This window comes from Kogia breviceps, chromosome 1, assembly GCF_026419965.1.
Source record: "Kogia breviceps isolate mKogBre1 chromosome 1, mKogBre1 haplotype 1, whole genome shotgun sequence".
Lineage (NCBI taxonomy): Eukaryota > Metazoa > Chordata > Mammalia > Artiodactyla > Physeteridae > Kogia > Kogia breviceps.
This window is the reverse complement of record NC_081310.1, coordinates 141,989,466-142,016,417: the sequence shown is the minus strand read 5'-3', so window position 1 is coordinate 142,016,417 and position 26,952 is coordinate 141,989,466. Positions and strand designations below refer to the sequence as shown.

The 26,952-nt window shown below is 34.9% G+C and overlaps 1 protein-coding gene across 5 annotated transcripts in view; it reads left to right on the top strand.

Moving 5' to 3' along the window:
- The window catches only part of LRRC7 (leucine rich repeat containing 7), a 493,673-nt gene that overhangs the window by 168,996 nt on the left and 297,725 nt on the right, over positions 1-26,952 (top strand). For all 5 annotated transcript variants that reach the window (XM_067005975.1, XM_067005982.1, XM_059056301.2 and 2 more), the window contains one exon: positions 15,982-16,184. In XM_067005975.1, the coding sequence (XP_066862076.1) occupies positions 15,982-16,184 (203 nt within the window). The remainder of the gene's footprint in view (positions 1-15,981; positions 16,185-26,952) is intronic.

Sequence of the window (26,952 nt, the reverse complement as noted above, 5' to 3'; positions counted from 1 at the left end):
TTAAAAAAAAATAAAAATAAAAAAAAAAATAATGTTTCCTATTTATAATCCATTGAGTCAAGTGCATTCAGCAAACTGATTTTATAAGTATAAATTAAAGGAGGAACAAATAAAGGAAGAGATTAGAAGCACCTCAAATTAAACACTATCAAACTGACAAAGATTGAAAATAAACTGATAACATCTGCTGGCACTGGTGCAAGGAAATGGATATTCATATATAATACTCCGGGTAATATCAATTGGTACAAATAATTGAACAATTTTGCAAAATTTATTAAGAAGAATAAAAATTCAAATTCTTTTCACCTAGTAAATGCACATGAATTTATATTTGAGATTGTTTTATCAAGGTATTTGTTATAATTTGGGAAAATAGCAAGCTATATAAATTTCTAGGATAAGAAGGTTGGTCAAATAACTTGGTAGACATATTCACAACAATATTTCATAGTCTTCAGAAAGTATATTTTAAGGAATGTTTAATGATATGAGAAAATGTTTATAGTATAATGCTAAGTAGAAAAGCACGACACAAAACATTATGTTTAATCTTAGTAATATATGTGTGTTGTATGTGTGTGCATGTGTGTCTGTATGTGTGTATTCAGAGTGCAACCTTAAATGAATGATAGAAAATACTCTACTCTGTTAATAGTGCTTTATTTCTGGATGATAGAAGTATGGCGAATTTTATTTTCCTATTATATTTTCTATATTTTTCCAAATTCTTAATAATAAATAGACATTGCTTTTATGTTCTGAAGAAAATAACAAATGAATTTTAAATAGCAAACTTTTGATTGAGCAGAATTACGTGTGAAAATGTCTAAAGAGCTCTTCTCTCATTACTCCTATTTTTTCTCTTCATGCCAGTGTGATAATGTTCGTTAGAAAAGCATCATTCATATATATTTAACATGATCTGGAGGTTAATAGTGTATTTCCTAAGGTAATATAATTTCTATTTTTATCCTCTCCCAAATGTTCTTCAATTTCCTTCCACTATCCATTTAATATATCCATATTGACATAGAATGCTCTCTTTTTCCTATTAGAACCGCTTCTTCTAAACAAGATATGCCCATCATTTCCATATGAGAACCATCATATCAATTTTTCAAGACACATCTGAAATCTTTATTTAACTCTTTGTGTTAAATTTTTAGGTTCAGATAGTTTTATTATATTCCCTAAGTGTGCTGATTAAAGACATTGAGAGTCACTTATTTTCCAGGATGTTTATTTCTGAGAATGAAGAGGGTTACCTATACATTTTGTTCATTCTGTGATATCACGCATGTTGTTCTTTAGAATATCTAACTTTATACTTTTGTTGTACAATATTACCTGCACCTGAATTGCAGTTTTAAATCTTCAACAGGTTGGTGAATCTAAGGCCAAACAAAATTTCCATTGTTCCCTTTTTTCATTAATCTGTACAAAAGAGAATTTCACACTGCCTGTCTGCCTTAGACTAAGAGAACAAACAGAAAAAAAGAGGGTTCATGGTCTAATTAATGCTACCTCAAGAGATTCACAAGGAAACAATTTTAATAAGTCTGTGCCAGATTGGGTCCCGGGTTCTATAGATGCTGTAGAAGAGCCACCTAACTTTTGCTTGGAAGCTGCAGAGGGGGTTGTATTAGTTTGCTAAGGCTGTTGTAACAAAGACGACAAACTAAGTGGCTCACCCAACAGGAATCATTGTCTCATAATGCTGTAGACTAGGAGTACTAAATCAACATGTTTGTTCCTTCTGAGGACTGTGAGAGAAGGATCTGTTCCAGGACTCTCTCCTGGGCTTACAGATGGGCATCTTCTCCATGTCTCTCTCCATTTTCCTTCTATGTGCATCTCTCTCTTCACATGCATTCTTTTTCTAAGAATACTAGTTATACTGGAGTAGCGCCCTACCCTACCATGGTAGGACCTCATTTTAACTAATTACACCTGCAGCAACACTATTTTCAAATAAGGTCACATTCTGAGGTACTGAAGGTTAGAACTTCAGCACATGATTTTGGGGAGGACACAATTCACCTATAATAGGGAGAGTAGAGGCACATTTTCCTACAAGGGTAATCCTTGAATTCATTGAAAAGGATAAGGAAGAGTAACCCAGGAGAGATGAGCAAGCAAGATGGTTCATGAGAACAGGAAATGCAAAGGCAAGAAGGCCTGGAAGGTAAGGTGTGAGTGTGGTCCACGGGGAGACTGAAGTCTTGGCAGAGGATTATACATCTGGCTTGTGAGTGCAGGATTCATGGTGAAGTAGCAGGGAAGCTGTGAAGAGTTTTACACATGTTCAGATTTGAATTTTAGAAATGATTATTCTGGTAACACGTGGTCTTTTTGAAGTACATTCCATATACCAGCAGGACCCTGTTAGTTCGGCATGCTCTTTTCATTCAAAGAGCTCACCTTCCTTCTTTAGGCCTTTTCCAATTCTCCTTGCAAAACGTTTGCTCCTGATTTTATTCTCTTAATTCTCTCAAATCCTGTTGCCTTTCGTCATCTCCTAAATCATTTAATTCAGTAAGAATATAAACCAAAAAATTCCACATATATAGTACTTACAAAATTAATAAAGATAAGTATTTAAATACTCAGGATATTTTAAATTCTTGTTTGAAATTATTCTTTTAATCTCATATGAGAGACTAACAATGAAAAAAATTCAGAATCATAACAAAATATTTCAGTTTTAAAATGAGCCTCTGATTCTTCCATGTTAAGCTTTCATGAACTTTTCATTTAACAACTATTAAATCTATGAGTGCATTCTCACATGCCTTTAACTTCCTCGCAGAAAGCTTTTTAAATTAATTTTTCTTGTATTTTTAACTCTTCTTTCAGCCCGAGGGTGACCTCAAGCAGGCTTATATGTTTCATGAATCTCTTAAAATCTTTCCAATTATAAAGTAACTGCCTAGATTTATACCCAAAGAAACAATTTATTAAAAGGTTATCTCCAGAAGTCCTGTTTATTTAGTTGAGTTTCAAAATTGCAACATTTGCTCTAACTATCCTGAAGGCACAAGACCATCATCATCAGAATTAATTAAAATATTAATAAACAGAGATAATATCAGAAGTTATCTGTACTTATGATTGAAGAATGAATATAAAGCATCATGAAATGCCATTTTAAAATGCTTTCTCTAAGTTGTTTATATCAGATTGAAAACATGGGTCTTTCATCGTGTCTTCTGAAGGGCACCATATTGACATTGTGTCACATCACAAAAGGCAAGGATCCCTGAGCTGAGACAACTGCATGGAAAACAACTGCTTTCTTACTGGCTACTACTGAAACTCCTACTCAAATCTTTGGAATAAAGTGTGGAGTAAAGTATTTCACATAAGGTGAAATTTTTACAAAAATAAATATTAACCATTATATACTGCAATTTTTATTAAATAAAATATTTGATTAAACTACCTCTAAATGTACTATACATATATCTGGCTTCTCAATAAATCATGCTGAATAATTGATCTTTTTCATAATAACTCAGTCATCATTAAGAACATAAATCATTACCTTATCACAAAATAAAAATATCTCAAGAGATATTAAGGTATAAGACCATCATCTGAGTAATTTATTCAAGGGTGAGACAAGTGATTAGACTACGGGTCCAATCAAACCTAAGATACTATTAATTAAATTGCCTATATCTGACTATTTCTCTTCTACTTTCTTATTCTGTACCTCTGTATAAACAAGTCTTCAGATATTATGCCAGAGACTCGTTACTTTAGGTTATCACATTTTGAAAGTTAGATCTTTGAGAGTACCCTAATACTTAGAAAATTGTTTCTTCATACTGCTCATGGCTCAGGTTCACAACTTGCCTGAAAGCAAAATTCTCCAAGAAACAACTGTAACATTTTATTATAAAATTAGAACTTTTTCCTGAACTTGGGCCATTTTTAAGCTAAGCTTGAAGTTTGCTTTCTACTGTCCTCTATAGTCATGTTTGCATATTTAAGTAAGTCAGATAAAAATTCTAGGAGAGGATATATGGAGAAAGAAGGACAGGAGTATTAAAATATAGTTTTTCACCTATGTAAAAATAAGGAGAGTTTTTCTTCTGTTGCGGAGCACAGGCTCCGGACGCGCAGGCTCAGCGGCCATGGCTCACGGGCCTAGCTGCTCCGCAGCATGTGGGATCTTCCCGGACCGGTGCACGAACCCGTGTCCCCTGCATCGGCAGACGGATTCTCAACCACTGCTCCACCAGGGAAGGCCGAGGAGAGATTTTTTAGTAAACTCGTAAATGCCACTACTCAGTACAAGTCTTCTCTCGAGATTTTTTTTCAGATTGATTCTATAAGCCTTACGTTGATGTTCTTTAGAGTAATAGTGTTAAGACGACAATAATAATAGTAAGGAAGAGGAGGAAGACAAGGAAAGCAGCATTATTTATAGTCTGGAACAGATAGAGAAGACTTAAAAAAGAAGAATTTGAGCTTCAATAAGTGATCCAGACTCAGATTCTGTGGATCTCTTTTCTACTGGAGCACACTATGACTAGTAGGCAAGGACTTAAATAAGTTAAAGAGTAAAACAAAGCATTCTATTTATCATTCCCAGTAGTTCCAAAACACAAGCTTTTTTAACATCAGCTACTGTGATGTTTTAAGACCTGCAAACAAATTATAATAACCAATAAATAAAATTACTCAACATGATTTATAAAGATGTAATGGTATTACCATAGATTCACAGGATTGGTATAGATGAAGAAAGTGGATCAGGGACATTAAGTATTGAGTGTGGTTTAAGGTAGAGCACAGACTTGGAAGTACTAGATAAAACAGCTGAAAAGTAGATTAAAGAGAGCTTGACTGTCAAGCTAAAGAATCTTGTAGACCAGCCTTTCCTAAAATGTGTGATTCAGAAGACTAATTCCTAATTATGGTGATAAACTATAACATTTTACATGTTTTAAATTTTAAGTGGTTTAGGAAACACTGGTTTGAACAAAAATAAGCATATTTCTTTGTCACAAAAACTCTCTGAGCCCTTAATTTGCTAATGCACAGTGCTTATTTCTTAGAAGAAGATAACGACCCAGGGACATGGACTGGGAAATACTGCTATTGAAAATGTAGACACAGTGAAGCTTTTAGAACTGGGGAATGGACATGCATTTTAGGGGATTAACCAAGATACTTAATGTGTAAATATATAAAATGGATAAAACTCTAATATTTTCTTTTAAAGCAATTATTACAATGTACAAGTATGAATTTATTTGCTTAATTTTTTGTTCAATATTTATCTCCCTCACTATCCAGGAAATTTATTAGAGCAGGGAACGTAGCTCTTTTACTCACTGGTTCTTCCCACCATATAACCCAGTACCCAGCACATAGTAGACACTTAATAAATATTGGCTGCATAAATGATTGTAAAGGAAAGATGTCTGGAAATAGTATACTTTTGTACTGTATTACTTTGGGCACTACTACTAGGAGATGGTATGGATCTGAACTAGATTGACTGAATGGTAAGGAAAGGAAAGGGAAGATATTGAATGTCTAATACAGAAGGAAAGAAAGGAGTAGTAAAAGATGACTCCAGGTACAGCATTAAGAGAATTAAAACAACTAATCAAAGCAAGAAATCAAGAGGGAAAGCACAGTGTCTGGTACAGAGTAGGAACTTAGTAAATATTTTCACGTTCTCCTTTAGACAAGTTGAGTTTTATTTAAAGATGGGTGGCTCATTAAGCAGTTAGGAACTAAATCAGGGATGATGGTTTATATTAGGAATCATTCATAGAAAGAGACTTTCTGAAGTCAGTGGATGAAAATTCCTGGGAAATATGTGAGGAAGGAGAATGGAAGCATTGCTATTCTTAAAAGAACTCACTTGTCTAAAAGCAGAATTAGAAGTATTAAAAAAGCTTTTTCTTGGTATCAGACACCATGCTTTCCTTCTTGATTTCTTGTTTTTATTGCTGATATGATAATATCAGCATTAAAGGCCACTAATGTGTTTATCCTAATAACAGTCCATTGATCTTCGTGAAGACAAACTGGTTTCCTTGTAATGATATCAAATCAAATTGTGGATAACAATTGCAGGCTTTCAGATATTGTAATGATAAGATGAAAACAAACCCGTGAAATCTGAGTATTTTTGAAATGTGAACATTTCAACAATCAAAAAACAAACAAACCTCAGATGCTCCACTTGAAGTCCAAGACTCACTATGTATGTTGTCTTGATAAGGGAGTTTCAGAGACTACTTCAGATTAGGTAATGGTTTTAAAGATGTTTCTTGAAGTAGGACATGGAGAGAGTTTGGCAGGTTTCCATATCCCTGTGGCACACTTAGTGAAGCAAAGGGTTTCTCAGTGAATAAATTAGAAACATTTGTCATTTGAAAAATGTAAGACTGTGCCAACTAATGAGGATAGCCAGAGTGTTTATCACAAGAAATCTTGGAAAGATTGAACTTTCCTGTATCCCTTTAACTTTCCAGGGATGAAATATTAGGCAAGGGTAACATTGGCATACATGGGTCTAGAATCCTAGAGAATGCAGTGGTACTGGAAGTCAGGTGTTTTGATACATATATTCTTATTGCTTGGGTCAACTACTGCAGGCATAATTCTCAAGTGTTTGAAATTCTCTTTGGTTTAAATTATGAATAGAGAAGGATCTGATGACTGTAGCAAGATGAGTCTTTTTGCTGTTTCACCTATGTTAGGCCATGTTAGCGAGCCCTGCTATTTAAATGCATTTGACTCAGGGAGAGTGTTGAAAGGGAGACTGTTGACTGCATGCTGTGGCTATAGAAAAAGAAAAATCCCCTTTAGCTATTCAATTCAGATTTTAAATATATATATATATATATATATATATATATATATATATATATATATGATTCAAGAAAGAAGAGAATCCATGCAATGAGAATCCAAAAAAGATAATACTCTTATCTTTGATTTAAGGAATTTATTGGAAGGACTTTAATAGGAAGAGATGAAAACTTGTTTTCCTCTTGCCTTTTTAAATCCCTTTGAAAAACTGAAAACCTCAGAATTCCTCTTTTGGATGTTTGCTAAGGATAGTAGTAAAACAGGAAATCTGGTTGCTTCTGAGTCAAAGTCCATTGAAGCCACATGCTTGTACGGTATACTGGGCAATGGTCATGTTTCAGGAAAAAGCAAAAGTTGCTTCTATATATCATGTATGTAACATTTATGTGCTTTCTTGTATGTTATGCTCTACTCATTCTACCCTACTGTATTTTAATACTTTTGACATGCAAAAAATGTTTAAACTTTTATCACCAGATAAGAGAACAATGTTATTTCCCTCACTGCTACCCCATCATTCTGTCTGCACCTATCAAGTAGTCTATGTGTAAATAACTATCAAGTGTGTGAGTGAGTGTGTGTGTGTATGTATGTGTGTGTGGTATTGAACAACTAGTAAATTCATGTTTGATAAATTCTCATATGCTGATCTATGTGTATCACTGTAAATGTAATGCAGGGTCTGCTAATGGGAAAAAATGATGACTTTGCTAATGGGAAAAAATGATGACTTTGGGGATTAAAGAAAAATGAGATCGAATCTCAATTCTACTAATTACTCTGTGTGTGACTTTTTTTTTTTAACATCTTTATTGCAGTATAACTGTTTTACAATAGTGTGTTAGTTTTTCCTTTACTACAAAGTGAATCAGTTATACATATACATATGTTCCCATATCTCTTCCCTCTTGCATCACCCTCTCTCCCACCCTCCCTATCCCACCCCTCTAGGTGGTCACAAAGCACAGAGGTGATCTCCCTGTGCTATGCGGCAGCTTCCCACTAGCTATCTAATTTACATTTGGTAGCGTATATATGTCCCTGCCACTCTCTCACTTCGTCACAGCTTACCCTTCCCCCTCCCCATATCCTCAAGTCCATGCTCTAGTAGGTCTGTGTTTTATTCCCGTCCTACCACTAATCTCTTCATGACATTTTTTTTTCTTAGAGTCCATATATATGTGTTAGCATACGGTATTTGTTTTTCTCCTTCTGACTTACTTCACTCTGTATGACAGACTCCAGGTCTATCCACCTCATTACAAATAACTCAGTTTCATTTCTTTTTATGGCTGAGTAATATTCCATTGTATATATGTGCCACATCTTCTTTATCCATTCGTTTGTTGATGGACACTTAGGTTGCTTCCATGTCCTGGCTATCGTAAATAGAGCTGCAATGAACATTTTGGTACATGATTCTTTTTGAATTATGGTTTTCTCAGGGTATATGGCCAGTAGCGGGATTGCTGGATCGTATGGTAGTTCTATTTTTAGTTTTATAAGGAACCCCCATACTGTTCTCCATAGTGGCTGTATCAATTTACATTCCCACCAAAAGTGTAGGAGGGTTCCCTTTTCTCCACACTCTCTCCAGCATTTATTGTTTCTAGAGTTTTTGATGATGGCCAATCTGACCAGTGTGAGATGATATCTCATTGTAGTTTTGATTTGCATTTCTCTAATGATTAATGATGTTGAGCATTCTTTCATGTGTTTGTTGGTAATCTGTATATCTTCTTTGGAGAAGTGTCTATTTAGTTCTTCTGCCCATTTTTGGATTGGGTTGTTTGTTGTTTTGTTATTGAGCTGCCTGAGTTGCTTATAAATTTTGGATATTAATCCTTTGTCAGTTGCTTCATTTGCAAATATTTTCTCCCATTCTGAGGGTTGTCTTTTGGTCTTGTTTATGGTATCCTTTGCTGTGCAAAAGCTTTTAAGTTTCATTAGGTCCCATTTGTTTATTTTTGTTTTTATTTCCATTTCTCTAGGAGATGGGTCAAAAAGGATCTTGCTGTGATTTATGTCATAGAGTGTTCTGCCTATGTTTTCCTCTAAGAGTTTGATAGTGTCTGGCCTTACATTTAGGTCTTTAACCAATTTTAAGTTTATTTTTGTGTGTGGTCTTAGGGAGTGTTCTAATTTCATACTTTTACATGTAGCTGTCCAGTTTTCCCAGCACCACTTATTGAAGAGGTCTGTGTGACCTTATGCACATTACAGACTCACTAAACCTTAATTAGTTTATTATTGAAATACAGAAAATAATATATGAATGCTTATTTGTTATGAAAAAAAGTGATGAATTGTAAATTGTTTTGAAATTTTGCAAGGACTATACAAATAAAAGTCATTATTATCATCTTTAATTACCATATTCATTTACTAATACAGTTAAAGTTTTTAAAGTATCTACTCTGAAATAGATACTAAAGTTACTGAAAATATACAGTGTTTAAAGGCTAGACATGGTCCCTGTCCTCACAGAAGTTTCAATCTAGTGAACAAGATTGATTTGAATACATAATTAAAATGTGATCAAAGGGTATGGCAGCATATAATTGAAGCATATAGAGACGAGGACATACAGAGTTGGAACATATTGAGTAAAGAGAGGCTACTTTCCCTTCTAATCTAATTTTTTTTAGAAGAGCAAGGAAATATACCCTGTGCAAAGGCAGCCCTATTTCTGAAGGCCCTAGTAGAAGAAAGATCATGTAGTCCTAGAAATGCAAAAGAAGCCATGAATAAGAAGAGCAAAGAAAACAGTGAGAAGAGTGGTACCTGGCCAGGCTACACAGAGCTGGGTATGAGTGTAGAAGACAGCAGTCAGGCCAGAGGACCATATTATACTTTTAAGCCGCAATAAAGACTTTAGACTTTGTCTGGAGGGCAGAGAGGAATCATTGAAGTATTTGAAGCCAGAAGGTGCCATAATAATGTTTGTGTTTTTAAAGTTCATCTCAGGTTCACTGTGGTGGGAGAACAATAGAAAGAGAGAGACAGATACATATGCAAGAGAAAATAGTTTGAACTATGTTGCTAGGCAGTTGAAATGAGTAAAAGCAGACCTGAATCAGGATATGTTTAGGCTATTGAAGGATTAGGACTTGGTGATTGTTGGAAGTGGGAAGTGAGAGAATGAGAGGAGTCAAGAACATTGCCAAGCTTTCCATCTTGAGAAACTAGGTGAACTGTATTGCCATTCACTGAGAATGAGAGCACAGGAGGAGGAAGAGGAGGTTTGGGCAGAACAGTTATTGCCAACACTTAGTGAATGCTTAAAACTTTAAGACACAATTCTATGAGCTTGATATGTACTCTGTTATCTTAGAGATGACTAAATTGATAGAGGTTAAATATGTGCTGAGAGTCACGCAGCCAGGGAGTTGGCTTCAGTGTCCAAGGTCTTGACTATGATGATGGGCTCCATACCTTTGGAGAGCATCACTTCAATTTTGAACATGTTATGTTTGAGATGCTCATAAAACACAAAGTGCAAATGATGAGGAAATAAATCTGATTAGAAATTTGAAAAGCTTTATAGCCATCACTCATCAAAGTTAAATGAAAAGAGTTGGGAAAGGTGAGTGACATTGTAAAGATTGAAAGGGAGAGAGCATACAATTAGAAGAGCAACAAGCCTAGCCAGGGAATAACTCTCTAATACTATAAATGTCAATATTTGGTAGAGAAGATGGATCTTCTCAAAAGATTGAAATTGAGGAACCGAAGTGGAAGGATAAATGTCAGAAGATTGTGAAGTCAGGGGAGCCAAAGGAAGAGAGTGTTTCTGAAAGAAAAATATAATTCTCTGTCCAATGCTCCTAATAGGTCAAGTAAGAAGGAATTAAAACTATGAAGGGGATTAAAGGAAAACTTTCTTTTAAACATGGAAGTTAATCTCCCACCTTCCTTATTGATCTATACTTACAACCAAAATTCCACCAAACTAAAAGAAATTTTAAAATGCATATACTCACAAGGAGAAAGAAAATTGAAGAGAAGACACCAGGAGATAAGAGATTTCAACAAATTTTAAGAAGACAGGGAAAGAAGATGTAGTTTATATTCATGTATATAAAAAGTACATTGTCAGTTACATTATAAAGCACCCACAAAGGGATGTAAAAATTGATTTGCTTCATAGTCCTCCTTAGAGTCTGGGAGACAACAGGTACCAGACAAAGAACTGAGGAGACTTAGTACTGAAAATAGAAAAATCGGCTTAAATCCTTATTTACAAAACTGCATCGCTCTTCCCAGTGAATTTAAGGTCTTTCTTCATCGCCAAAGAATTCAAAGACGAAGTGATAGGTAAGAATCAGATTTATTTAGATAGAAACACACTCTACAGACAGAGTGTGAGCCATCTTGGAAGGCAAGAGGCAAGAGGCCTTGAAATATGGCATGGTTAGTTTTTATGAGCTGCATATTTCATAGGCTAATGAGTGGGAGGATTATTCCAATTATTTGGGGGAAGGGGCAGAGATTTCCAGGAATTGGGCTACCACCCACTTTTTGACCTTTTATGTTCAGCCTTGGAGCTGTCATGGCACCTGTGGGAGTGTCTTTTAGCATGCTAATGTATTACAATGAGTGAATAATTATGCTCAAGGTCCACTGGAAGTTGAATCTTCCACCATCTTTTACCTAGTTGGTTCTCACTAGTTTTCATCATGTACTATGGCTATGTCATTCTTTTAAAGGTTGTGCCCTGCCTCCTTCCCTCCTGTTTCATAGCTATGCCTCAGGCTGAAGACCAGGATATTCTTTGGCTTGCTGCCAATCGTCCTGCAGTGATACCTATTATGCATACAAAGCTTCCAATTAGTTCTTTAGAGAGTCACTCTTCAATATTGAAGGACAGCCAGGGATCACCAGATATTTGTGGAAACCCCCTATCATGAAAAATAAAGATGAAAAGAAACAGACAGAAAATGGATCTCAGAAAAAACGCAAGGAGCAGGGGGAAAAGGCAAAAAAAAAGTCTATAGCTAATATCTTCTTAGAGAAATGAAATGATATGGCACCCTGAAATACAATCATGATACTGTTAAAAAGGAGCATGCATTTAGGAAGCAACAACTACTTTTTGGACAATAAAAACATGTTATCTAATAAAAGATAATACAAGAGATGTATTTAGAAGATGAAGTTGAGGAAATCTTCCAGAAAATAAAATGAAAAAACAGCCATGGAAATTACAAGAGAAAAAATAGTTAAATTACTAGACATTTCCTACATTCAACCAATCAGGATTACAGGAAAAGAAAATAGAAACAATGAAGAGGAGGAGGAAATCATCAAATAATAACAGAAAATTTAACATAATTTAACGATAAATGCTTCCAATGTGAAAGGGCCCATCTAGTACCCAGTACAATGGATAAAAACACATCAAAGTACATTGACATGAAATTTCAAAAGACTAAGAATAAAAGTTCTAAAATATTTTGGGAGAGGGGAAGGTGGGCGTAAAACAGGAATTTGAATAGTAATAGAGCTGGATTTCCTGACAACAACCTTAAAAGCTAGAAAATAATACTTTAAAAATGCCTTTGAATTTATAAAGAAAATTATTTCTGACCTAGAAGTATATATCCAGCCAAACTTTCAGTTGTTTATGGGTGAAATGAAATCATGTTCGTATATGCAGAGGTCTCAAAAATGTTCCTACTGTAGATTCTTTCTCAGTAATTACTGGATGTTATATTTCACCATTGGATGTTATAGTCCAATAAGTCTAGAAAGAAAAGACATGCGGTCCAGGAAGTAGGAATAAAACAGGAAATATAAAATTCACAGAATGACAGTGAAAAGAAATTCCAGGATCACACAGACACACAGACACACACACACACACACACACACATATATATATATATATATATATATATCAGGTCTAGAAAAGTAAAGTGACCACTCCAGACTGAAGCAGGAAGATATAGTGCTCCTGAAAGATTATTCCAGGGGGAAATATGACATTACACGTTTTTCACTATAGCAAGAGAAGAGGAGATAGTCAGGAAATTGAATTAATGAAAGGCACATAGACAAACCAAACAAAGAAAAAAAAGCAATTTTTAAAGAAACAATGAGATGCAGAAGAAATAAAATGTGACTGAATTGCAGTGATATTTATAGCTATAATAAAATAAGTACTATTAATTTAAAACAAAATTGCTATATATATTTTGGTTAGAAGTTCGTTGAGACTTTGTTAGAAGAAAGGTAAACTACCATGTTACATACTAGATATCTGCAAGGGAAAAATTATGGAGTAGCACTACAATCAAGTTACTTAGAAATTTAAGATGGAAAAAAAGTTGAAAGTTATAATGTGTAGGGAGCATAAATCAGGAATGGAAGGAGTTCCGATTGAGAGATAGTCCACGAATCAGATACCATGAGAGATAGTCCATGAATCAGATACCAAAGTCATCAATGGGTTCTAGAGGTGGTAATGAATGATATATGAGAAAGAGTAGAAAGATGTTACTACCAGGTAATGAGACCATCAGAGGAGCAGGACTTTTTTTAGGATGAGAGAAGATTAATAATTTTTAGAGAGCAAGGGAGGATATCAATTCCACTTTCCAACCTTGAAGTGTTTAAGGTGTGAGAAAATCAGCATGCTCCACTTTTAAAGGCTATAAGTGAACCATGTTTTAGTTGAGACTATAAAAGGGAGGAAGCCTTCAGTGGAGAGGATCAATGAAGTTATTGATCATGACATAAGGCACAATTTCAGAGTTTAGTGGGATTGAAAGAAAGAGAAGTTGGGTCAGGGGGAAAGCTCAGCACATTGTAAGAATGAGACAAGGGACTGAAAAGATGACCAGAAGAGCCTACGTTTTTGATCAACAAAAGGGAAAGCAGTCCTAAGTGAATTAAATTGCAAATGTCTTAGTGGACAGTGGACTCTCTGGCCAAATGGTTCAGGTCCAGGCCTGGATATTCTCTTTTTTCTCTTCATAATAAAAAATTTGCAATTGCAGCAACAGATGGGTATCAAGAAATAGCTACAAGGTTCAGCACAAAAGGGTGAGTGCAAGGAACTGGGCAAAAACAACATATTAACAATTGATTCCTCACCTTTGAGTCATAGAGACAGACAGGATACATACCTAGTCAGCTCGACGGCATCATAGCTGGGTAGTCAATGTGGCTACTAGTAATAAATTAAAAACCTGGGAATTTTTCAAGACTTCCTCTCTCCACAGCACCCTTTCCACCTCTCACCTAATCCATTACCCACACTTTGGATTCTGCTTCTTAAATACCTTTCCAGTCTATCACTTCTCCCCATCCTCACTGCCACTATCGTAGTCTGAGCCATCATCACTTACCTTTACAACTGCAATAACCTCAACAAATATTAACTAGATACCTAATATATGTCATATATTTACTAGATGCATTTACTGGCTGCTTCATATGTGCTAGATCCCATGTAGAGACCAACCTACAATCAGTGCTTTCAAGGAAAGTTGAGTAAAATAGAAGTTACAAAACGTTGTGATTCAAGCTCCCAGAAGTGAGAAGTGTAGGAGTTCAAGAGATAGAAAGTAATGGAGAGGGAAGACCATCTTCTTAATGTTTTTAGTTAAACCTTCTAAAGATTACCATGTTCTTATAACCTTCTATAAGACCTGACTTATGAACCCGTCCCAAAATATAATTTTATTAATTTCCTAAGTAAAAGGAGGAATAAAAATGGCTTTGGGCTGCAATTTCAACATCTCTTAAGCATATTGTATTCATTTGCCTCCAAATTTGATTTAATCTAAGCCATTTCAAAACAAAATGCTATATTATTTTTGTGAACTATCACTACTTTCTGTTTCAGCAATAAGTTTATGCTGATAAGTAAAAATAAATCAATGAATAAAATGCGAGTTTCAAATTGATGCTCATTCAGTACTATTTCTGCAGATGGCAAACTCTGTACTGTTATTATGAATTCAAAGATGAATAAGACAAGATCCTCTCCTTCAAGAACTCACCCAGTACACAAGGAAATAGTACACATAATTAGAAAGCAATGTGATTAGTGCCCTGGGAGCTCAGAGGAAGACGTTATTCATTTATCCTGGGGAGACATTCACAGAGATAGTGACATTTTAGTTAGAATGAGAAATTTTTCAAGCAAATTATCAGTATCTGTTGGTGGTTGGGGAGGAGTCCCAAATGTATCCATCTATTCATTCATGAACTGATTTGTTCATTTTACATTTGTTATTGAATATCTAGTATATGTCAAGAACCAGTACAAATGTAAAAATGAACAAAACACAGTTACTACCCTCAATAGCTTTGCAGTCTAGGAAAAGAATGACATGAAAAACAGTAACTTTAATAAAGTGTTATAGATGCCATGATACCAATTTTGTGCAGGATTTCATGGCATTTGGTCATTTTAACCTAGAGAAAGACATGCCAGGATGTCACAGAAATTTCTGCCATGATTGTTTTCTCCCATTAAAATAAAAGGATTCATAGGGACAGATTCTTATTCTGAAGTGAATAACCAATACAACTGTAGCTCCAACAGGAGCTTTGTTCAATTCATCTCTCTATCCCCAGTACCTAGTTCAATGCTTGGAGCATATTAGTTATTTAATAAATAATTATTGATTAATGGAATAAATTTGAGGCAAAAAGAGGATATCGTAAACCTTATGGGTAAAATTTGACTATTTTGCAGAAATGAGAGAAATGTGTTTTTTTCCAACAAATTCTGGAGATTTCTGTTCTACACTGCAATTTGTATAAAATTTTTAAAAAACATATTATAGTTCCATGTTTCAAGTGTGAGTGTAAGCATTGTGCTAAGTCAGGATTGTATTCTGGCCCAGTTCTGCCATTCCAATACTGTGTGATGATGGGATTCTGACCCTTTCTGAATCCATTTCTTTATTTGTTAAATGGGAATAAAAACATGTCCTTACATACCTTGGAGAGCTGTTTAAGGTAAATGATCTATTGCATGTGCATGTCTTATGTAAACTTCTTTAAGGCATTATATAATTATAAAATATACAACATAAGTAAATTTCTAAGCTTTAAATATTATAAGAATGCCTTCCAAAGGCAGGTGGTTAAGCAGTTGGTTTTTTTTCTGTTTTTCTCTAGTGCAGTGCCTGGAGATGACCACCAAGCGGAAAATCATCGGCCGTCTGGTGCCGTGCCGATGTTTCCGAGGTGAAGAAGAAATCATCTCAGTTTTAGATTACTCCCACTGCAGCCTTCAGCAGGTGCCAAAGGAGGTCTTTAACTTTGAACGGACATTAGAGGAACTTTACCTAGATGCCAATCAAATTGAAGAGCTACCAAAGGTAATTTTTGACAACCTAAAATATGTACTTCAAATGAGTATTTCATAACTCCAGAGACTTGGCATAATGATAATGCTAACTACAGCCTTCTATCTAGGTAATTGGCAAATCATTCAAATTAATATAACTTTTCCCAATATTCTTGTTACCTTTTAATGCGACTCCATTTGCAACTTCATGTAATATGCCAATAACCATTTGAACTCCATTGAAATCATCATTTTATGTAATATGCCTTTTTATTTTAACTTAAGATGATCTCCAAGAAAATAACAGGTTGGTGGGTTGAGGTCAATAGCTTATGTTTAGAAAAGGAAGGGAAAATTTGGTATTCTCTATTCCAGAACTGAAAATTTGTATGTTGTATGTTAAGGTGACATTGTTTTAAAGCCTTGAATTATATCTTATAAGTCTAAGAAATGCTTTTACACACACACACACACACACACACACACACACACACACACACACAGAGTCAAGTATACTATTATGAAAAACATGCTGTTATTTCTAGAGTTTGAAATCTTTGGTTATTACAAATACTGCTGAATTTATATCGCATACAACTTATAAATATAGTGTAGCTAAAATTTTTTAACTAATGTCAAACTTTACACACACACTGCCATTATGACATTGTGCTATGAAAAGAAAATGTCTCCTATGACCAGAAAACAATGAGAGATTAGCTAAAGCAGACTAAGGCCACACAGCAGAAGGTTCAAAATCTAAATCATTGGATCCTATTGTTCACCTAAATAAGTGACTCAGATTAAGCAGCTGGAATGGCATTCACCCATGAAGAACTTAATGGCTAAGAGGGGAAAAATGTCATGCAATACATTTCCATTGCTTACGCTAAAAAAAAATGCATGTTAAATATCCAAGAACCAGAAAAAAATATCTCCCATCATAAAAACTAACTTAATATCAAAAGCAGAGTAAAATGTTCTGATCAAAAAGATTTTTGAATAATTGTTTTCATTTAGGATGATGGATTATGGTGTTTATATAACACTTCAGAGACAGGAATGATTTAATGTGTACTTCAGAACCAATATCCTTCATTTTTGACAACCTATGTGTATAGTGTTATCTTGACTCTTTGACCAGGAGGGCTGAGTCAGGCCTAAAAAAATTTTGGCCATATGGATTAACATCCAGATTGCCCATAAGTGGAGGGTGGACTGAAATGGGCTGTCTCTTCCACCAGGCTATGAACTACTTGAGGGTAGAGGGAAAAATCTTATTCATCTTAGATGAATCTTTCATTCTTATTCATCTTTGCCTCCCTGTACAGGAGGATACATGGTGACTTTCACATAATGGATACTCAATCTATGTGTTGTTGCTGCTAGATGAAACAATGCAGAGAACTTCATGTACTATAGGACTTCATTAGTAAGACTATATAAGGTCAAACAATTCATAAATGTGGCACTTAGCTCTAATTTAAGAAATTAAGCACAAAGTTTTTTTTTTTAGGTCAGGTCAATCTAAAATTGCCAGATGAAGTAAAGGACATCCAGTAGAGTTTAAATTTTAAACTAAAAAACAGGCCATTTTTCAGTATAATTCTATCCCAAATATTGCATTGGATATACTTATACTAAAACACAAAACAGTTTGTTATTTCTTTGAAAGTAAAATTTAACAGGGCATTTTATATTTTTATTTACTAAATCTGGCAACCCTAGGGCAATCCAGCCATTTAAAATCTTTTTCTAGATGCCTGCAACAGAGTCTGTAAGACAAATAGTAAAAGCATGGTTAATTAATCAAGTACATACTCATTTAATATCTACTCTGCTACACAGTATTTGAAGTTTTAGGGGGGTTATAATAGAAATAAGTCTCAACCCTTGCTCTCAAGGATCTAACAACCTAATCACAGAGAAAACTGAAGCGTTAGAGGTGAATACACAATAAAGTATAATCAGAGCCAAAGAACCAAATCCTGTGGCAGAGCTTATGTATAGAGAAGAGTTCCACTCTTGGAGGGGATGGGGAAGGGCCTGACCAAAAAGCACAGATGCAGAAACTAAGATGGAATATATGTAGAGGGGGAGGAGAGGAGCAGCAAAGCTGTGAAGAGTCTGCAGCTGCAGGTGCAAGTGGGAGAGTGCTGACGTTAGTAGGTAGAGTAGGGAGAGCAGAGGGGACCCAGATTATGAAAGGTCTTGAGAGTTACACAGCATTGTTTGACTTGATGCATCAGGCAGAAAATGTCATTGGAGAGTTTTACCTATCAAGTCAGTCACTAGGGGCTTAATGAAGAGAGCTTGGATTAACAATAAATAAAAATAATACAAGTGAACCAAGGATTTAATAACACTTTTGCAATGTATTAGAATTCAGGAGAAATGGTTATCTTTTGTTATTGGTATGCTTTATGTATTTCAAGACCTTTCACATAATCTCTCAAGGTTTCTTTGACTCCCAAAGTTCAATATTATTAGTTTCCTAAAACAGCCCTGTAAGTTCCTTTCTTCTAAAGTATCTGATATTGAGATATGATCTAAATTATCTGACTTTGAGATTTGATTATAATAATACATGGATATATTTGTGCATTTTTAGAAAAATAGGTAAATTAAGAAACAAAAGGACTGACATATCAATTAGGGCTCATTATGTGTGTTTCAAGTAATACAAAGCCCAATCCAAACTGATTTAAACAAGAAATAGGCTTGATTGGCTCACACAAGTAAAAAATGCATCTCAGAACAAGCTCCAGACTTGGTATGTTTCTATTTGCTTTGTGTGGGATCAGTTTTATTCTGAAGCTGGCTTTCTCTCATGGGGCAGAATGGCTAGAACTGTTCTAGTGTTCATGTCCACAACATCTCAAATTAGAAATTTTTGGCTTCTGAAAACGCTTTCTTTTTCTGAGAAGGATGAGAAGTGTCTCCCCCAGAATTCTTCAGTTAACTTGTCTTTAGGTCTCATTGACCTTAATTGTGTCACATGTTCATTGTTGATCCAGTCCATTTGCTATGGGATCCACTATGTCATGAAAAATGAGATTACTCTGATTGGGTTAAACAATGATGGGCTACCTCTGTGGAGTTGTGGTTACTGGCAGCAACACAAGGAAATGAGGTGGAGGAACTGTTGGAGAGATTACCACAATGTACATTACAAACAAAATGCTATAAAATCGCTGTTTTGCGAGGGAAAGTTCCTCTTAATCAAAGTTTGTAAGGACTTGTAGGCAAAGTATTGAGCCCTTAGGGAATTTAAACCTTTCAAAGTTAGTTTAAATAAAGTATTTTTTGTCTGCCATCTTATTTTACTGTTTTCTTGGTATTATTTTGACATTATTACCATTGTGATTTCAGATTTATTGGGTAATGAGATAATCATTTGTATTCTTGATATTACATTATGGCAAGAATTACCTTTTATACATTTTTAAAATTATTTTCATTCAGATATTTTATACTGGAAATATTCTAGCTGGCCAAGAGTCTGTACTGTACATTCTTATAAAGCAGGTAGAGAACAGAGTCAAGGTTAATGGCATTAGAAAAAGAATGTCAAGAGTGTGTCAGAAAAGATGCAAAAAATAGATATGAAAGAACAGGTAGTGTTTTGATTAGGAATAGTTCAATATGTGTTGCTTAATTTTTTGTAGTAAAAAGTAAAAATACAAAATAACATACCTTTCACACAGTGATAGAAACCCACACAGCTTATAATTTAGTACTGCTTTGCTTGTTATTTGGAACTGGAAACTTAAAATTATAGACAGAGTAAGAGATGATCACACATGTATATTATATATGAAGTAATAGAGTGGGAAGACAAATGTGAAAAAAAAAGAATAATAAAGAGAAAACCTACAGAGAAACTTCTTGAAACTGAAGAGGAACTTTAAAAAATATTAAAGAAATAATTTTGGTAAAGTCAATATGTGACCAAAATTGAAAGACACAGAGTGAATTTGGTAGAAGAGATTAATTTATCCATGTATAAAAGAGGATGGGACTAAATCTGCAGTACTGTACTTACAAAGTTTTCCCCATATAAACCATCCAGAAGTATTTTAGAGATTAAGAATTTAGGCTTTGGACTCAGACAAACCTGGGATTAGATCCTAGCACTGCTAACTGGTTGGGAAGGTATTTTATTTTCTGAAAGCCTCAGTTTCTTCAGAAACTGGGAGAAACTGTTTAGCTGGGAAAATAATATCATCAACTCCTGGGATTAAACAGATAGATAGATGATAGATAGATAGATATAGATAGATAGATAGATAGATAGATAAATACATAGGTAGATACATAGGAGGGTAGGGTACTTGGTGTGATAATATTGTGGAGTACCTGGAATAGAAAAAAATCAATAATTGGTATTTATCATTCTCCTACCACAAATAAAGGAAATTTTCCATGTTAATTACTCTGGGTACAATAGTAAGATTTTGTAACATTTCAAGATAGTTCTGGGTATTGACTTTCTCAAAAAATGTTGTGGCATGATGTCATTTATTTCTAACTGAAATCTCCAAAGACAGCTTCTAGAAAAACAATCCTGTGCCCATAGTGGGTGATAGGTTATTGACCCAAACAGCTACACCTGCACATTTGTGAGGGCTAATACCACCACTTCCCCAGAGAATTTCCTTGATTCACAGAATCACGTTATGTCATTTTTGAGTAAATGCAACTTTGGAAATTATTTTATTTAAGCCCTCAATTATTATAATAAGCAAATCAAGGCCAGAAAAGTTAATTAACTTATCTTAGGCCACATGGGATATTAAATTCCTATCCAAAACTAAAATCAAAGACTATGTGTTAGTCAGGATAGAATAGATTATGCTACAGTAACAAGTCAAAATGTATCACTAAAGTTTTGCTTTGTGCCCCATGAGTGTTGGCAGGGACAACTGCTTTCCACGAACCTATAGCTAGTAACTAGTCCAACTTTCCCCCCAGTGCAGAAATGTCTACCTCTTATTTCTATTATAATAGTCATCCAACCTCTTCATGAACCTTTCTATTATGGAAGAAGTCACTCAATTAAGAAGTAGACCATTGTATTATTGGAAAGTTCTATTTGTTAGAAAGTTCTGCAGTATGTTAATGGTGTAGATCCATTCACCTATCTATCCATCTAAAACTTGGCTGGGCACTCAGAGTGCTACTAAGATTATTAAGGCCTGCCTTCCCTGGACAAGGAATTATGCTTCTGGCATTACTGCCTTGATCCTTAAAATATTTTAAAGGAATTCATAGAGTTCCTTAGAGTTCTGTTTTTCCTTAGAGTTCTGTTTTCCAAGACAAGTTTCCAAGTTCCTTAGACCGCTTTTCAAGGACATGCTTCCCAGATGCTTCATCATCTTAACAATATTACATCTAGTGTAGAATATTGTCAGTGAGCTAAGAGATGCTAGAAAAAAAAAGCACCTCCATATCTGCAGTTGCTTCTTCTGGGAAGAAAACAGACATTGAGAAGCCAGGTGCCAGGCAAGGGCAACCGAAAAACACTTGCATGGTGCTCACGATTCTGTGTTGACCACTCATGCAGGGCTGTATAGCTAATCATCCAACATAAAGCAGACAAAAATTTATCAAAGAGGAATATTTTAGACTGGTGAAAATTTTGTCATGGCTTGGATCCAGTCATTGGCCATGAAATGGAAGAAATCCCCATGGACTCTTAAGAAAATAAATGAGCAACAAAAACGCACCTGAATCATTTGCCAGCAGCCAGCAGGTAAAATAGAGCTCCAAGTTAATGACCAGTGAACGGGTTCTGACAACTATGTTGGAGTTGTTTGTGCCGAGCCTACACATAAAAGCCAAGCAAGCTCTCCACTCAGAGATTTGGTCCCTACTCTTTCCTCTGCTAGCTCTGCTCTTCCACATGGCCTGCTGCTTCATTTCCTTCAGGTCTTTGCTCAAGTATCACCTTCCTAGAGAAGCTTTGCCCATTATCTTACACAAAATAACAATGCCCACCACTGCCACTTACTCCCCCAACAAAACTTTAGGCTTAATTATATCTCTAGAAGATTTCAAGTACAATTCAATAGTGTTAACCAGTAGTAAGATACTGTGAAATAAGTTTTCATTGTTATAAAACATCAGCAGAGTTCCCTCTGAAACAGTGTGTATTATTTTGCAGAGTAAGACCTCTGACAGTGGCCAGAGATAAGGAAGGACAGGAAATGTGGGCACATATCTGCAGAGAACAGAGAAAATCAAACTCTCTCATTTAATTTGTTTTTTCTCTCTTTTTCTTAACTTTTGATGCTGATTCTTGGTGTTGAAGTGAAGTGAGATAATTTTTGTGGCTCCTCCAGAATCCACACTTAATATAGTACAGTCTGCATTTTTTTCTTACTCCCAAACTCTAAGTACTTTATCCATATAAAATAGAGCTTCGACATAATATTTTCCCAAGTTAAGGAATGTGCTCTTTGACTCTAGAAGCAGTCAAAGGAAGGATGTCAAAGAACATACTTTTACATGTATGGTGGTAGAGGGTGGAAAAAGCCCTCTAAAATTCCTTTCAAACTTAACGTTTTGTGATTCACTCATCTGAGAATCATTTTAAATAGATAAAAATGATGAACGATATAATGAAGTATTCTGACAAACAGATAGTGACTGTAGTTACTGGTTATTATCACAGAAGTACTACAGTAAATGTAAGTTTTGAAGAGAGAAGACCTAGGTTTAACACAAGTTCTGACATGAGCTCATCATGTGACTTCAGACATCTTACTTAACCCCTTTGAACCTTAGCTTCCTCTTCTGCGTTAGATGCTAACAAATTTATTTCTGCCCATCCCCTAGGATTGCAGTGAGCACCAAATAATATAAAGTACATGAAAGCCGTATAAAAATGGCAAAGTGATATATAACTCTTGAGCTAAGAGAAATAGCTTATTTTGATAAGAAAGGGCATATGTTTAATAAAGTTGATTGGCTTCTTTAACATAAATTTAGACAAATACAATACTACAATAACAAGAAAATGTTAATTGGTCAATAAATGGCTATGATTTACTATTTAATATGGTTTTACAGTTGTGTCAGGTTTTGTTTTTATTTTTGTTTTGTTATTATAGGCCATAAAAAGGTATGGTAAAGATGAACATTTATTCAAAATATATCTCAGGCTCTAACTCAATAGGAGCCTGAAGACCTTTACATGAAAAAAAAAAAAAAAGGTAGAAAGCAAGAGAGCTCTGAGTTGCTGCACAGAATTCCCAGCACAATGACAGTACGGACCATGCACTGCTGCTCTTGTGAGGAGTGTACCTCCAAACACCCCCATGTAACCAAGACATTTATTCAAGATTCAAATTCCAGATGCCTCCCAAAATATTATTATACAATTAAGGATGCTCTTAAAAAGAAGGTTGAGGTTCTAATGGAAAAAGGGAAATGGATTCCAGACAAGCCAAAAAACACAAAGTGTCCTCCAATATTCTACACATCATATATCTGCAATTTTATTGATTCTTCTTTTAATTCACTGATGTCTGCTACTTAGAATTTGGGAGGCTGAAGCCATGTTTTTCTTACACCTTTAAATAAAATTGTTTGAAATCAAGGGCACTTGCTTATTTTGTGAGAAGTCTAATGACACCAAAGGAGCCAGAGAAGAAATATCTAAGGGGGAGAAATTCTGAGTTGCTTGTTCGTAATTATGATTTGTTTATCAAAGCTTGAATGATCATTGATTATTATTTTCTTCTACTCAAGAGGAATCTTTCAAAGTAAAAGAAACTACTTGAATCACTATAGTTGCTGATTAAACAATTGTCATGTGTAAAAAATATGAAAAGCTTTGCTCTAGATTAAACATGGACTAAATTTGCAAATGTAGAATATAAGAGCTGCTACTTCTTTAATAAAGTTGCCTCATTTTTAAAAACAAATTTCACATTAACAGGTAATTCCTTAAGTGTTTGTCTTGTAGAAACATAGAATTGTCTATAACCATGGCATGTTACATAGGTAGCTCCACATATATCTATGGAGGGCTCTCTGAAGATCCAATAAAGGTGAAAAGAATGACCTTTTCCAACTCTCTCACTCCCTCAAAAAAAGTCCAGATTCCTGGCCTCCATTAAAAAAAAAAAAAAAAAAAAAAGAAAGATCTGGTGGTGTCCATATGCTCAGTTGGTAGCAGTTAGGTGGGACTTAGTGTCTCATATCAATAGGCTCTTTTGATGGAGCAGATCTAGTTTGCCACAGATCCCACTCAGGCTGCCCCCAACAATGAAGTTATCCATCTAGGTCCTAAAGGAAATTGAGTTTGCAACCGAGTATGTATATTCATTAATTTCTTCATGAAAAAATACTTACTATGTGCCAGATACTTGCTAGTCACTGGGAAAATAATGACTGAATGGATTTAGGTACTCTTTAGCAAGAAAAACACACATTGAACAAGTAATTACATCAAGTATGTTGCATGCTGTCTCCTATGATGGGTGGGAAACAATGGGTGTTTTGGAAACATTCAATGGAGTTCCCCCTGAAGAATATCATTGCAACTAAGACACAGATAAGTAAGAAACTGTAGGTTAAGTATCACTTAAATACATAGTGCAAAAGAGACAATGGGAGAAATGAGGCTGGAGAAATTGTAAAGGTCTTCCATGCTAAGATATGGAGTTTGAATTTTATACTGAAATTTGTGGAAATTCATTTAAAGTTTTATATGGGTAGAAGCAAGATCAGATATATATTTTAGAAAGATAGTTCTAGCTGCACTAAGAATAGACATAAAAGGTTAAGCCCAGAGGCAAGGAGACCAGTTAAGCAGAGCTTGTAGGAATCTGAGAGGTGATGGTGGCCTGGCCCAGGGTAGTGACCCTAAAGTTTACACAATGGACACATATTGGAGAGAATTTGGGGAGGCAGAATTTACTAGGTTTGGTCATCTGTTTGATATCTTGATTTCTGGGTAAGGAGAAAAATGAGTCACCAGTGACTCCCAGGTTTCTACTAGAGGATATGAGAGTGAAACAAAAGAAGGAAGGTATGAGATCCAGGAAACCAGAGCCCAATTCAGTGGAGTAGCAAATGAGTATCTGTGGAAGCCATGTGTACATCACAGTGACAGAGCTATCTGCCCATACTGGAGCTGGCTATACTGGGTGCAGGAGTGAGGTCCTCCAGAATAAAATGTGGGCCTAGCAAAATCTGATGTACTTTAGCATTTTGAAATATTACTGTTGGGCATTTGATAGAGCTGCTGGAGCATTTGGAAACAATTAAAGGTATATGCATAGAAAACCAAACAAATAAAAAGTGAAGAAACTTCAGGGGAAAAAATGTTTTATGAGTAAAAAACAAACACAATGTGCAAACAAACATTACTGATTTAACCAAAAATTCAGATGTAAGTATACTGAGAAGATGAAGAAAAAGAGAGTGATGGTAGTTGTGGTGGTGCAAAGTGATATGACTTTTCATCTGCAATATATGAAATAAATAGGCAATGTCGGCAATTGATAAACAAGAAGTAAAAACACATGTGTGTCCTCTAGAAATATAGATGAAAATACAAGAAATAGTAACTTAAACAGTTTAAAGCAACTACCTTTAGAGGAGGAATGATAAGATGCAAATGATAAGATGCAATGAATTGATATAATGCTTTTATAAAAATAAAAATTAATTTAAAAATAATAAAAAGAAAAATAAGAGAATTGAGCTGGAATAGAAGAAACACCAGGGGTTAACCTTTTGGTAGCATTGACCAAATCTGACCATATTATGGTACTTTCCTTTGAAAATGATCCATAAGACACATTGGTAAATGTGAATGTCTGATGCTCAAGTAAATTATAAGGTATCATTTGAGCAAATTAAATGACATAAAAAATGAAAATGTAAATTTATAAAGGAGGGTCAATATCTGCTATCTATTCTTTTCAATTGTTCTTATAATAGTTAACTGATTAATACAGGTTTTACTATTATTCATTTCCCAGTTCCGTCCTTGGTATATGAAGTGGCTCTAAATCAGAGAGAGCATTCTACTAATGCAGCAATTTGGACTCCGAGAATGAAATCAGCCTTTAGGAAATTGATGGAGGATTATTTCTCTAGTGTATTTTTTAAGTGTTTTTTTTTTTTTTTCTAAATTTGCTTCATTTTTATTTGCTTGCTTTTCTATATATTGATCCTCTAAATTTCTAGAGAAATAATTTCTCTAGGATGTTTATGAGGCTTAGAACAATTTCATGATCCAATTCTTGACCAGGGACTCCGGGGAAGTCAGGTTATTCTCAACTTGATATAGAAACATGGGATTATGTCAGTGTGATTACAATGAAGTTGACCTAACATAAAACTGACCTATAGTAATATGTAAAAATCAACATGTGAACATTTGCTTCCTAAAATTAGTACAGATATGTTAGCATCTACTATAGCATACATGCAGTACATTTTGCTAGGTTGACAAGTAAAAGATTTCTAAGAGAGAAAAGTGAATATGTTATGGAATCAAACACAAAATTCATCTGAATTATGAAGACAAAAAATTGTTTTGGTTGTATTCTGTTGTTAGAGGTGCTGAGGTAGACGGTGAAGAGGCCCTAGACTCCATAGATAGTGAACAGTCAGGTGCTGAGCAGTGGTGGAAAAGAAGAGAAGCCAAGGATATGAATAATGTAAGCTCACAGTTTTTGCCTGCTGGATGGTATATTTAACTTCAAAGGTCAGCTCCAAAATTTCACTAGAACTCTAGTTGCTGAGATGAAGAGCAATTAGCAGTGAAATGTCTGGTG